This window comes from Prenolepis imparis, unplaced genomic scaffold, assembly GCF_030444845.1.
Source record: "Prenolepis imparis isolate NDT839.2.m4 unplaced genomic scaffold, iyPreImpa1.0 SCAF_6, whole genome shotgun sequence".
In the NCBI taxonomy this organism is placed as follows: domain Eukaryota; kingdom Metazoa; phylum Arthropoda; class Insecta; order Hymenoptera; family Formicidae; genus Prenolepis; species Prenolepis imparis.
This window is the reverse complement of record NW_028141164.1, coordinates 7,473,716-7,488,480: the sequence shown is the minus strand read 5'-3', so window position 1 is coordinate 7,488,480 and position 14,765 is coordinate 7,473,716. Positions and strand designations below refer to the sequence as shown.

Here is a 14,765-nt window from a genome sequence, read left to right as displayed (position 1 = left end):
GTATGCGTATAGAAATGTATAGATAGTTTCAAATTAAATGAAACGCAATTAAAGAGGCTTGATTTAAAACATATAAAATAGGAACGGAACCGCTGAATGACGTAGAAGACGAAATACGGTCCGTCTAAGACTCGTATCGCTCGTTAGAAGAGAGGCTGCGGATAAATGAGCGGAATAAATTTCTGGTAGCGCTGTATCACAGGGTATCCGAGGTACTCTCGAAGATAAACTCTGATTTATCTGTATTGTGAGAGAGAAATATAGACACCTTGGGGCGCGTAATTTCAAAATATCTCCGAGATGCGTCGATGCACGCACACAAATACACACATGTTGTTTTCTCACCGCCGCGCCGCGCCGGTGCGATTCATACAATCGCGTATCGAAACGTATTTTAACGATATAATATAAATACGATTGTAATTAAATATAATTAGGCACGTCAATCGTCGTCGATCTGAAAATCCCTTATTACGAGGGAAGCGACTGGTTACTTAAAATCGATCCGAGTCGATTTGTCGCGGCCCACACGGTCGATTTTATTCGTGGTGAATATATTTTCATAAATTAGGCAGACCCGGGAGACTTTTTTTCGAGATACGAGCAAGGTAGTAGGCGGTGATCGTCTAATCGCCCAAATGAAACGACGTGATTAAGAGATCCATTACGCGGTCGACGGAAGGTATACGTTGTAAATTCAAGCGAACAGGACGACGTTCCTGACTCACCGACGTCATCACGAAAATCTTCTCTTTCTTTCTTTTTCCTTTTTAATTAATTTTTTATTATTGTAATAACTATTTCAATTGTCTACAAGAGATCTCTCCTAAAAATCGTCGCTACTTGGGATAGATTATCTCGTCGCCCTTCTCAGTATGTATTATAACTCTATATATGTATAGATGTGTGGCGGGTTAACTTTACTCCGTTCAAGAAAATAATTCGGACCACACGGCAAACGTATATGATAAAAGAAGGCATGAGAGAACAAAAGAGGAAACAATGTGCGAGAGCACGGAAGATTTCGCGAAGGGACTTTATCAAGTATCCTGTATCTTCCTTTGCCCTTTCCTCCCGTATATACCATTGACAAGGATGTTAATGCGGCGTCTTATCAATTTTTGTTGGATTCGATAGAAAGCCTTTTTTTGCACCTCCTCTTTCTTCTCTCTCCGTTCTACCTATATCAATCCTGTTCTCCGCGCTCTCCTGTGTGCTCGCGTATTTTTTTTTTTTTTATTTTTATTATTTTCTCTCAACTTCTTATCCGTCTCAAATAACTGGACTGGCCCACACTCGGCGCTCTCGCATGGACACACCTACCTACCTGCCTGCGTCTACCTGCCTGCCTGCCTACCTGTGGTTCCCCTCCCTCCTCTTCCCCTTACCATCCCCTCAGTGCATCGCCTGATGCATTCATTCTCCTGTTTCGCATCGATGTACATGCATATTGAGCTATGTCGCGCGGACGAGCGTGCGAAATGGCGCACACGCCGGTTTCGACACACGCACGCACGCACGAATGCACGCACGTGCACACGATGGGGTAAATAATCACGGCGCGACCAATCGGTGGCAGAATAATCTCCATCAGAGTGCGAGGATCAGTTTAAGAAACAAACTATACACTGAGAATTTTCTCTTAGAATTTATCCTGAAAATCATGCTGATAATCGTGGAACAATATATGGTATGGAAAGAATTTTATGAGAATTTCTCTAATTAATATTTATCACAATAAAAATAATAATATCTACATGTTTTATATTTTATTGTGATAGATATTATTTCTTTTTTACAAATATTAATCAGAGAAATTCTCATAAAATTATTTCCATACCATATTGTCCCACGATTATCATGATTTTCAGGGTAAATTCTAAGAAAAAATTCTCTCTGTGTATAATATCCTCATTACTTTATTTCCTAAAAAATATCAGCTTTGTAAAAATTGACAAATTAATTAGCTTTCTTATTTTTTAAAATTAAATAATCGATCCATATCGCTTGCGCGTATTATACGGTCAGTGAGATTACTTATGTCGGTTTTATAATCGACCGAGAAGAAGAGTGAGGTATCGAGATCCTAGTATATATTATATAAAATTGTATCGCGCTTAGAGCACCACGCGGTTCGATCTATCTCTGTCAACTTTATCGTTCCGCTAATTTGTTCGATAGCTTGTTGGGGGAATCTGCCGGTCTTCGGGATAAGATATACGGCTGCATCAGCTCGCGAACAGCAGGTGATAACATTCGCGGGGATAACTCCGCGCGTATCTACTGTCTTTCTTTGCACAAAAAAAAAAAATTAAACTAGATAAAATATACGTGATATGTGAGCCGAAGAGATGCCGCCTGGGGAAGGAGAGAAAATCGCCTTCAAGAATTTATGATCGGCGAAGAAAATTACTATTGCCGCGCGGCGTCTCGCGACATATCCTCATGCTATCACCCGCGGAACTGATATTTATTCAAAGGTAAATTACGAGAGCCGCGGATCTGTTTAGATAACGACGAGGAGGAGAGCAGAAACGTCCGTGGAAGAGAAGGTTGCATTAACCCGGGGATAAGTGTCGGTCGATCGACCGTACACTCTCGATTACGCGTTTCAATCCGATCGCGCGATTACATTTCGAGTAAGATTTAGGCGTCGCACGCGCGCTACACGCACCATAATTCTCTCGGCGATCTCGTTCGCGATAGTAGGATCGGCCATCGGGTACACCGTATCTTACAGGAAGATGCGGCGAGACGAATTTCCATCTACAAATAGATGAGAGAGCCTCATACTCTCTCTTTCTCTTCCCTCATTATTGGCTACGGTCCGGGCTCGTGCTCGTGCGATGATCTTACTCGCCGAAGGCGAAGGTAGAGAAACGACCGAGAGAACGGCAAGACGAACGGGATCGATATAATTCAACGTACTTTAGCATAGAGAAAAGCGCCAACGGCAACCAACACGAGCAGCGTGGCGGATCCTGGTGTGGATTGAGTTATGGACCGATGCGCCGAGAGACCCGCTCGCTCGAGAGTCCTCGGGGGCTCTCCCCGTCTGTGGATATAAGAGGCCTCTTTAAGCGCCCCGTATAAATAAACTAGTTAATAAATTAATATATCACACAACCGGCGCGTATATCTCCTTTCCCCCAAGTCGCTGCCGTGGACAAGTGCCCCTGCGAAAATCGCCAACGAGACAACCGAGGCCATTAATAACGATGTAAAAGAAAAAGAGGGAGAGAGAGAGAGAGAAAGGGAATTCGCGTCGCTTCTCTCGTCGGTGTCCTTCTTATTAAGATGTAACCGGTCATCGGGAGCAGTGTACGATAAATACCTTCCAGGAAAACGCTCGGGAAGAGTAGGTAGGTAGGTAGCTGTGAAATTATTTCTTTTTTTCCTCTCCTTCTGATAACAGGTAGTACTTGGGCCTCGAGTAAGAGTTTCGCGCGGTTTGTAATAATAAACGCGATAATGTCTCGTTTGCTTGCGATGTCACTTGCGAACATCGCGAGTAATCGTATGCACGCGAGTTATGAAGCCTTAAACAAGCCTTGAGGCAAAACACGAGGGACGTCTCGAGATCTTTGATCCTTATTCTACTTCGCTTTAATCTCGCACCGATAAATATTCGTATTATCTAAACCTCAATTAGTTAAACCCCCAACACGTTTTATCGCCTCTTTCTATATTTTAATTTATAGTAATTTATGTGTTATAATATATCAAATTATATACATACTATATATATATTTATATGTAAGATCGAAGGTTAAAGTCTCACACTGTTGTGAGATGTTGCACGATAGAAGAGATATTGTTGCAAGTACATGTAATGCTTACGTTCTCGCGACACCGCGAGAAGGTGTTCCGCTGCATCATCACCTCGCGGGAGAAAGAGAGAAAGAGAGTATAGCTATAAATCACCAGCCTAACATAACGAACACCGTAAACGAGATATGACTGGATCTCCGGACTAACTGATATACTAGATGCGACCCCCCGTCGCCGCAGTCTCGTGCGAATACGAGTGTCGTACAATGACGCATTAAGTACATTACACGTCTACGTGACAAGGATCTCTCTCCCTCTTTCTCTCTCGGTCGGTGTTATTTAATATTGCATCTTAAAGTGGCACCTTGCCATGTAAGATACCTGAGATACTCTGATAGTGAAGTAGAGCAGCCTCTTTGTCTGCTACCAAACAATGATTTATCATACAATTAGAGAAAAAGATATAAATAACAATAATGAATATTAATAATAAATTTTAAGTACCAGCCAATCTTAATAAAATTTTATTTTTGTAAATTATTATTTATTTAATAAACACAGCATATAGAATTATCGAGTAACGATAATTATTTACAAATAATCTCATACGCGGATTACTTTGACAACTCTCAGTAATGCAAAACGTTTATATGAGTTAGGAGTCTATGCTCTGTAATTAAAATGATCTCTGTGAGGGATATAAATTTTTGTAAATAATTATGGAAAAGCAGTTTTTTTTCATAAATTTACGTGAAAAAAAATTTCAATTTTTAGCAGCATTTTTACTAACACCTAAATAATTTAATTTTGAAAATTTATGAGCAACTTTTAATACAAAGAGAGGGAGAGAGAGAAATTATGCCACAGTCGTTTGCCACGATCCGGATCAGTTAAGAAAAATCAACTCGGACTACCTCGTTAAAAAGGAGATCCCTCGAAACAAAAAGAAACAAGCATGAGAGCTCAAAGTGGATTCGAATGCAAATTCAACGGTCGGACTTGGATCAAACAAATGCTAAGTGCGTCTTAATTATAGTAATTGCTTAATTGTCCGTGTTATCTGATCGGGTTGAACTTGTCGATGGAATAAGAAAATCGCGCGTATTTATCCTTATCAGATATTTGTTCGACGATTCTGGAGAGACATAACTTAAAAAAAAAAAAATAATTAATCGCGGATCACATGCAATTCGTTAAAATCGAATAAACCCGTCGTCCGTTGATTATGAATTTATTATCCACGGTGGTGGTCCTCATTAGGATCGTAAAAGATTATTCATAGCAGTTACGTCAAAATCGCAACCTCGCCAATCTGTAATTTTTTATTTTTCAACTTTTATTTTACTGTACGTGTGTGTGTGCTAAAAAGTTGCTACTTTTATTTGCATATTTATATAAGCATATTTGCGCGTATCTCATCGCTTTATCAAGAGTAACGGAATTGTTCAAGTGTTCAAAATTCGGCATACGTGAATTAATTTCTCATAATTATAAGCTTTGTGTTAATTGCTCATCGTACATATGGCCGCTAAAATTAATAGTCTCAATTTCTCAACGGAAACGCCGCGATTAATACACCGCGATGATTTCTTTTTTTCGATCGCGCACCAAAAAGTGCGATCACTCTGTATTAATCCGGCAATCGCTACTCGGCGGCGGTTTATGATGATTGAACGATGATTATTCATTGAATCGGCGCGCGGGCAAGTTAGTTTCAGATTACAAAAGGACGGTCAAAAGGATGACCATAAAAGTCGGTCCCGCTCTTTCGTCCGTCTCGCGGAGAGGAGAGAGTCGTGCGATGCTCTTTGTCGTTGCCTCGGTCCATCCATCGTCACACAAAAGGGGGTGGAGGGATGGGAGGGTGAGGGGGAGAAAACGTACTTGAATCGCATGTGCATTACTTTTACGCCATTGTATAAGGAAGAGAGAAAAAACGCGAGCCCTAAAATATTCCACCCTGCACACTATCATCGCGCGGTTATGCCTCATGAATAACTCTCTTGGAACGTCTCTCCTTTCTTTTTCTTTCTCAGATCCATATTGTGAAAACAATCGACCGCGCTGGCGTTAAACCATAGGCATAAGTGTTAAACGACACGGCGACTATTGGGATTTAACTGGCACACGCATCCCTCTAAAGTCGTTAATCTTTTAACTCCCGACTACTATACTCGGTCGCATAATTATTGCGACGAGTGTATGTGACAGTTCTTATCACGTGACGTTTCGGACGAAATATGAGACAATATTTTTTGGAGCAAAAAACAAAATCGAAAAATTAGTTTACAACTTACTCTATTAAAATTTGTAGATAAAAGAAAAAAAATTATCAAACTTCCAACATCGATACTAGAATTTATGTAACCTTTTCAAAGGATTAATTGTCAAAGATGCATGTATAAAAAAATTTGATTTTTTTACTATTAAAAGACAATCTTTCTTTAATTTCAGTAAATCCTGCATCTTGCAGATTGCTTTCGCAAAACGCTACTGAACTGTCATTTAATTTAATTTACGGTGGTAACCAAGCCATATATATTAATTACTACTTGCATCGGCGAGATTTGCAATGCCGATTCTAACAAAGGCTCGCCCGAGGCTTTGTCGATGAATCAAGTTTCTTACGATCGCGCAACGATATCTATAACTCGAACTTTGTTCGTCTACAGAAAGGTCTTTCTGAGATTGGCGACAGCGTCCTTAACGAACGCAAAATGCAAATTAAAAGGCATGTTAAGAGGTTTTATATATTACGATTGTCTTCTCGATCGAGAGAATGGAGTAATAATTTATTTTCCATTTGTGCTCATTTAGCATCAAGTTGCCCACCCCAAATCGGCGTGATCCAAGATCTTATTGTGAAAAAATAATCAGCGAAGATCTCTACACAGAAAAAATTTTCTCTTACAGTTTACCCTGAAAATCATGGTAATTGTGGGACAATATGGTACGGAAAGAATTTTATGAGAATTTCTTTGATTGATATTTATCGCAATAAAAATAATATCTATTACTATAAAATATAAAACATGTTTGATTAATTTTACTAAACTGCATAGTAAAATTAATCAAACATATTTTATATTTTATTGTAATAGATATTTTTTTTATTGTGATAAATATCAATCAAAGAAATTCTCATAAAATTCCTTCTATACCATATATTGTCTCACGATTACCATGATTTTCAGGGTAAATTTTAAGAGAAAATTCAGTGTATAAAAATAATTCGACGCCAAACTCGAATGCATCTCTTTTCTCGGATGATAATTTATCTAAGAGCGATGGCTAGTTGCGCGCGAATTTTATCGAGTCACGCGCGCGCGTAATTTTTTCCTTTGACGTTAAACAACACACGTATATATGTATATGTACGCAACTTTGCAAACGCGTCCTTACACAGATCAAACCGCGAGAAACGAAGAAAAGAAGGGAAGAAGTTTCATTCGTCTTTCTGGTATACCGTTCAATGGTACCGTACCATACCATCGATACGTAGGTTGCGTAGGCGAGTCGAGGGCGAATGATCTGTCCTGTCCGTGACAAACAAACGCCGCGGGCCAATAAGGATTTCCCGTGCACAATACCCCGTACGTGCATACAAGAGAGACACGGACGCGCGAAACCTTTAACCCCGAGGCACGACGAGCGAAAAGAAAAAGGGAGGAGACAAAGCGCGAGCGAAAGCGAGTTTTACACATACATGTCGTATACGTGCGTATATATACATATATACGTAGGGAGCGAGCGGACAAATTTTTCTCACGACGAAATAAAGATCTTGTCGGACACGGGGTGATACAAGACGAAAACATCGCCACGCGTGGTGGCCGGAACACGCTCGTTCACTAAGGCGATATCGCTGATTCTCTTCTCTCAGCGTCCACCCACTGAGAGTTTACGATATATACACACACGTACTTTGTGCATGTCGCTTGCCTAAAGAGGCAATGTTAAAGCAAGGAGTTTTAATAAAAATGCATCTAGTTGCATTACAATCAATGAATAGTTCCGATTGCAAGATCGGATATATCGCAAGATATATATGCACAGTCAAATATATATATAATAATTTAATATCGAAGGTCGCTCAGGGATATCTTGATCCCGTAAAATATTAAATTACGTCGAGTATATTTTATATACCACTACGTACAAAAATAAAACACGGAGAAACAGATCACATTACTAAATCCATCTATAACGAGAAATATATATGAGTCTTTCAGAAGCCAAACTGGCTAACTCTACTTGTACATATTTTTTTTAAATTTTATTAATATCATAATAATCATACGCTGCGGTACTAAAATTAAGAAATTTACACAAAATGATTCAAAGGCCCTTCAATGACACACAAGAGTTGATCGGTTTGATTTCTGAGAGTTTCGTATATTGTCGAGGAGAGCTCTTTATACATTTTAAAACACAAGCGCGAAGGAGAGATTTGTCTCTTTCTAGTCAGATTAAATCATCCCTCATACTCTCTCATTTTGAGACAAATAACGAGTCGAAATACCATTTCCATAGCGCGGTAATATCGCGCGAAATATTTTATTGCCTGGACACGATACGCTCGGGCTCGTTACCTTTAATAAGGTCGACTCGCGAGGCATAAAATCGCGGAGAATATAATAACGTAGAGTCAGGCAGGGAAAAAAAACGAGCTGTCTCGGACAATGCGAGCGTTGTGGGTGGATGTTGCGCGACGCGTCACGTATTTGAGATGCACCGCTATATGAATGTGTCTCACTGATATACACGAGAGATAAGACGCGAGATTTAATCCTTGTTGGGGATTATCTTCAACGCCAGTTTTAACGCCGGCCAACAAATCGTAGATTCTCGCGCTTTTAATTAGCTCTCCACGACTAAACTATGAACTCGATTCTCGCGCAGAATTGCGCCACAACTTGTCTGTTCACTAATTAAAATTTGGAAAATTTTTTTCACAAATCCTACCTTTTTTCTGCCACGATGAGTGATGAAACTGCGATGGAAATCGTTTCTCCCAGGATGCAGGTGAACAGAAGGACGAAACATCTTTCCCGGATGAGCGCACAAATTTCTGAAATAAAAAATAAAAAATATCTATTAATGAAGAACCTTAATAAGATACAAACGCAAATAAGATTTATATCCACTGAGATAAAATAAAAGTATAAATTATGATTTTTCGATTACATTTATAACAGAAAGACGAGAACTGCTGTCCTGGTTTTAAAATATATATAATATATGTGCAGGCAGGTTTTTTGTGTGTAATATTATACATAGTTATATATTAATGATATATTCTTGCTCGAGAAATGACCGTCGCGCTAAGAAATGGATGGTCGAATGTGATCACGATGAGATGAAATTCATTATTAAATTTGATTTCGCGTCGATGCAATCATCGTAAATAATCTCGCCCACGTTCGGTGACGCGGCGGCTTATAAATTTCGTATGGCTATTACACGAGTCACTTAAAACGCGATGATATAAATTAAAAGATCGCTCAGGCATAACGACTGATCGCGAGCCCGTTCTCTTACGCCGCTGTTTCTTTTTTTCTTAACAGCTGTCACTTAAACAGCTGTCTGCTACTTGAACGATCGTCGACGATACTTTCGCGAATAATATCGAATCCCGAAGTGAAACTTCAGGAATCGGTAAATAGCAGGCGCGAATAACGAACCTTCCAGTCCTCCTTTTGCGAAAGAAACGATTGCGATTCAGTCACTTTGAACGAAGATAAATTTCAACGAGAATTACTATTGCACGCGCCGGGATAATCCATTTTCGTTCTACTCGCTGCTCCGCAATATTTTCAGACGTTAATAAGCGCACGTACAACACGTGACATACAAGACGCACGCACAAAAAATACACATACACAGATATGTATATAATGTACGGCGCAAATAGATCGAGGCCTACTCTCTCACCGGTTCGGCATGAACAACGACTCTTCGGTATCACCGTGACCTAATATGGAGGCGGTGCTCATTTGGCGCGTTCACGTTTTACAGCTGAAATGAATTTATGTGGAAAGGCCACTTCTCTTTCTCCTCTCCGCCCATCGATGGTGCCGAGTGAGCAAAAGAGAGAAAGAAAGAGAAAGAGAGGAACCGGCACAAATGCCGACGAAACGATAAATTTATTCCTTACCGGCTCTTCCGACGTTAAACGGATGGCCGCGCTGCCGTTCTTTGACATAAACGCTCGGCATAAATTCATCAACCTTTTGACCGATACGCCCGCTCTCAGGACACTCCGGCTTCTTTTTCGATTGCGAAAGCGCCGATCGCGACTTTACGACCGAGAAAAAATGCTTCCGCGAACAGAAATGCCGCAATTTCTCTCCAAACTCGCTCTCTATACACAATTTTCCTTTATCGATAGAATAAAATATAAATGAAAAGTTTAGGAGAAAAATAGAACATTTTATAATTTCGATTTTCAAAGACAGAATTCACAGAAAAATTTTGCACTAATATTTTAAAATTAAGAAATTCGACGGAAAATCTACAGAGATCTGTCGCGATATATGAAGTGGAAACAGACATTTGTAACAGACAACTCGTAACCCTTCATCTCTCCACAAGGACTGCGCTCACTGTTATATATGTTCTTAGTCTGTACGAGAGAAACCATGGCGCAAAAAAACGCAGAAGCGCAGCATCACGGCCGCAATCTCGCGAGGCGTAAACGCGTTCGTTTTCTCACCGCGAGTCCGTTGCACGAATGCAATTGCACGACACATGAGCAAGAACATCATCGTCGTAAGCAAGCAAACCAAGTCTGACAATAAGAAAACGTACGCGATTCTGCAAAGACACACGTAGGATGCTGCCATATATATATATATTTTTCTAAATATATCGCATTGTCCTCTCGAGAATCACCCTCGTTTGCATAATGAGACCATTTAATTAATGACGCCTAATCATGGTCATTCTTAGCATACTTGTATTTTTAACCCTTTTTAATATTTTTTTCGAGCTGCTTCCCTTTTTGACACTATTTGACATTTACATAAAACGTGAAAGAACAGAAAATTTCATGTGTGTATTTGTAACTTTATCTGTCAATAGTGTGCTTTTATTCAATGGACATTAAAAATAAGAGGGAATATTTATTGTTAAAAATAGAGAAGTTGTTTCAACTTGGAGTGTACTAGAAATAGCGGAGATTCGACTCTATATATATACTCGTATTTTAATCTACTTATATTCCGTTCATTTACAAATAAAAGTTGCTCAATATTTTTTGCAGAATTTACTTTACTGTCAAACATACACTATTTACTATGAAATATATGAAAGAAAAATACGTTGCAACCCTGTCTCTTACTTAAGTCCAGCAAGAAAATAAGTCTGGTTCAAAAAATATTCTGATTCAAAGCAGCAATATTTAATTTTTAAATATCTTATAATTAGCTCTAGTCTGCTCCTCTCCTCTCTCCCTTTTAGAATCGCTGCATCGGTGATTTCGAGACGAGGACAGCTCTATCTTAATGACGTTAGTCGCGGTCACAGTAATCAAAGTACGCGTCGGAAAAAAAAAAAATGTGAAAAAAAGTAAAAATAAAAAAAAACAAAGCCAAATGCAAGAGCATCGCGGATGCACAAGCTCTCTCGCGAGGCTTATTTACTCTCATAACACGACGAACGCAGGCAGGCGCGTGTCGGTGGCTGTGAGTTATGGCCGTGCGCATAACAAACATCGACTCGAGTTATCGTGTAGGATGATTTCGCCGTAATTACAGTCAGCCGGATCTCTTTTCTCATTTCTCGGCACGACGATCGAGCACGACTGCTCGATAAGGAATGCACTTGTTCCATTATACGAGCAGGATACACGTGCGTAATAACGCAAAATTTAATTTATTCATTATTATCGTTCGGCCAATATCGTTCTCTCATACTCTCTCTTCTCTGGTAATTACACGAGAAAATTTCCTTTGCGCGCAAACTGATTTGCATTATAAATTCGGATAAACCGAATCTCTATGCGTGAGATTCTCACGCGCTGACGGACGCGCGAATTAAAGCCGGCGAATTTGACGACGATAGAGCGAAACGCCAACTCTGCGGAATCGGACAGAACCTGAGAACGGCGCGTAGGTGTCGACGACGACGATGATGATGGAGTGAAAAATGGATATCGCGAGAAAACGGACATACGGTAATTCATTCGACGATGGCATAAACGAGGCGAGAGCGCGGGTAATTAATTGCGCTCGCGCGCGCTCACCGTCGCGATAGCTACAACAACTTTAACTAGTAATAAATTTGCGTGACGGAAAAGTATATGCTTGACGAGGGAACGCGCCGTCGTTTGGACTCCGTGCTTTCTAACACCAAGTCTCGAATCTCCGGTGCAAATTTGAAACGCGAACCACGATTTCACGCGGCTATAAACATACTACGTATTAAATTATTAACTGACCCGGAAAGAGTGCGCGTTTTTTTTTTTTTTTTTTTCGCGCAATCTGCGGATGACGCTGACCCCAGCGTATTCGTGCGTAACCGCAGCATTCTTTTCTTATGTATAATACGTATCCCAAAAAAATGTTTTTATTTTGCATACCTCACAGTTGTCCCGTTGTCGCCTGATGCCTCGCCTCCTCCTCCTCTCTTGGTCCATGATAGCACTCACGACTCGCGAAAAACACGAATAATTACGATCGCCCGACACTTTACACGGCACTCCCGACACGACGCGTGAGTCGCACGCGTATTTCGCGTATTGCACTTGCAATAAGAAAAAACGATGCGAAAACTATAATCGCACGAAGCATCCGTTCGACAATCTCGCGGTCAAATTCGCGCGTAGCTTATCAGCAATGCTACCTGTAACAAATAAAATACATACATATATTAGAGCAATCTTATTATTTCGCATTATAACATACATGATATAAATATGTAAGCTAAAATTAAAGATAGATATATGCACAAGTCGCAACAATTGCGCGCGCAAAAACAGATCAGGTTAGGTTAGGTTGGCGTAGATTTTGCATCGAATTTCTCGCGAAATATGCATTTCGAACAATTACGACTACATATAAACGTGGAAATTATGATATGCGATTGATAAATATTACAATACAAAGGTTAGAAACAATTATGCTTACTAATTATTCTAATTAATCACAGCGGAACGCAGCTCGAACTGCCTGCAACTCGCGGCGTTTCGGTAATGGCATTATTCTACAAACATCGGCAACTTCATTCTAGTAGCGCGAGCGAGCGCGCTATACAAATAATAATAGGTTATATAAAATTTAAAATAGTAATATGTTGTAAATAATATGTTATAATGCCTCATCTGCGATTAATATTTTTTGACAGAAATCAGCTGATAGCTGTCAAAAATATTAATCGAGTTTAAAGAATTATAATATATTATTTAAAACATATTATTTTAATTTTTACAATATATTTTTATTTTAAAATTTAATTAACAAATTAACATCTTATGATTATTTTTTGACAGAAATCAGTTGATTAAAGAGTTAATTTGCTAATTAATTTTTATAATAATATATTATAAAAATTAAAATAATATGTTTTAAATAATATGTCATAATTCTTTAAACTCGATTAATATTTTTGACAGTTATCAGCTGATTTCTGTCAAAAAATATTAATCGCAGATATATAAGGCATTATAACATATATTATTTACAATATATTACTATTTTAATTTGTATAACCTGTTATTATTTTCTAATTTAATCAGCAAATTAATTCTTTATTAATATTTTTTGACAGAAATCAACTGATTGAAACGTTAATTTGTTAATTAAATTTAAAAATATGTAATAAAAATTATAAAATAATATGTTTTAAATAAAATGTTATAATACTTTAAACTCGATTAATATTTTTGACAGTTATCAGCTGATTTCTGTCAAAAAATATTAATCGAAAATAAGGTATTATAATATATTATTTACAATATATATTACTATTTCAATTTTTATAATATATTATTATTTTTAAATTTAATTAGCAAATATTCACTTTATTAATATTTATTAATATTTTTTTGACAGAAATCAGCTGATTAAAGCGTTAATTTGCTAATTAATTTTTAAAATAATAATATGTTATAAAAGTTAAAATAATATGTTATGATACTTTAAACTCGATTAATATTTTTGACAGTCATCAGCTGATTTCTGTCAAAAAATATTAATCGAGAATAAGATATTATAACATGTTATTTACAACATATTACTAGTTTAATTTTTAAACATATTATTTTAAAATTTAATTAGCAAATTAATATTTTTTCACAGAAATTAGTTGATTAAAGCATTAATAAGCAAATTAATGCTTTAATCAACTAATTTCTGTGAAAAAATATTAATCGAGTTTCAACAAACTTTATATTATTTTTTTTTAATATAATTTTTTAAACATAAAAGCAAAGAATTATTATTACGGAAATCGCAAAGAGGACTTTCCTATTCAGTACTGTTAAACCCGCTAAGACATAAATTTAATTGCAAATAAAATAGAAAAATTTGCAAGAAAATACAATGTTATACATCAGCTATATAAATATATGATTTTTTCATTTTAACTTGGAACTAAATTTGACACTCCTAATTAATATATACGATGGAACTGTGAAACATTTTTTTTAGTATTTATTGTATATTTGCAGGTAGCAGGGAGGCGGCTTTCACATACGCGATAAGTTCGGCTGGTGTGACATATGCGGTTACTGCAGCTTGCAGCCGCGGCAACATCACCGCCTGCGGTTGCGAACCTGCTGTAAGGTATTTGCAAATTTCAAAAAGATGTATGTGTGTGTGTATATGTGTACACATAACGCGCAATATTAATTTAAGTTATTATAGAGTTAATATATCGCGGCCTTTTTGTAGGACGAGAAAGGAATTACCGCCGAACGGCTGGGAATGGGGTGGTTGCAGCGCCGACGTCACATATGGGATGAGGTACCACGTTAATTAAGCAAAGATAGTTAA

At 38.0% G+C, this 14,765-nt stretch overlaps 2 protein-coding genes across 4 annotated transcripts in view; one reads left to right on the top strand and one right to left on the bottom strand.

The window, feature by feature from the left end:
- LOC145937605 (protein Wnt-2) overlaps nucleotides 1-14,765 on the top strand; it is a 55,857-nt gene that overhangs the window by 34,721 nt on the left and 6,371 nt on the right. For all 3 annotated transcript variants that reach the window (XM_083040756.1, XM_083040757.1, XM_083040755.1), the window contains exons 3-4: nucleotides 14,441-14,555; nucleotides 14,664-14,735. In XM_083040756.1, coding sequence (XP_082896882.1) covers nucleotides 14,441-14,555; nucleotides 14,664-14,735 — 187 coding nt within the window. The remainder of the gene's footprint in view (nucleotides 1-14,440; nucleotides 14,556-14,663; nucleotides 14,736-14,765) is intronic.
- Prosalpha5 (proteasome alpha5 subunit) overlaps nucleotides 1-14,765 on the bottom strand; it is a 63,837-nt gene that overhangs the window by 43,530 nt on the left and 5,542 nt on the right. Inside the window, exons 2-3 of the mRNA XM_083040765.1 lie at nucleotides 12,353-12,615; nucleotides 8,737-8,842 (exon numbers count right to left, since the gene is read on the bottom strand). The gene's annotated coding sequence lies outside the window, so the exon portion shown is untranslated. The remainder of the gene's footprint in view (nucleotides 1-8,736; nucleotides 8,843-12,352; nucleotides 12,616-14,765) is intronic.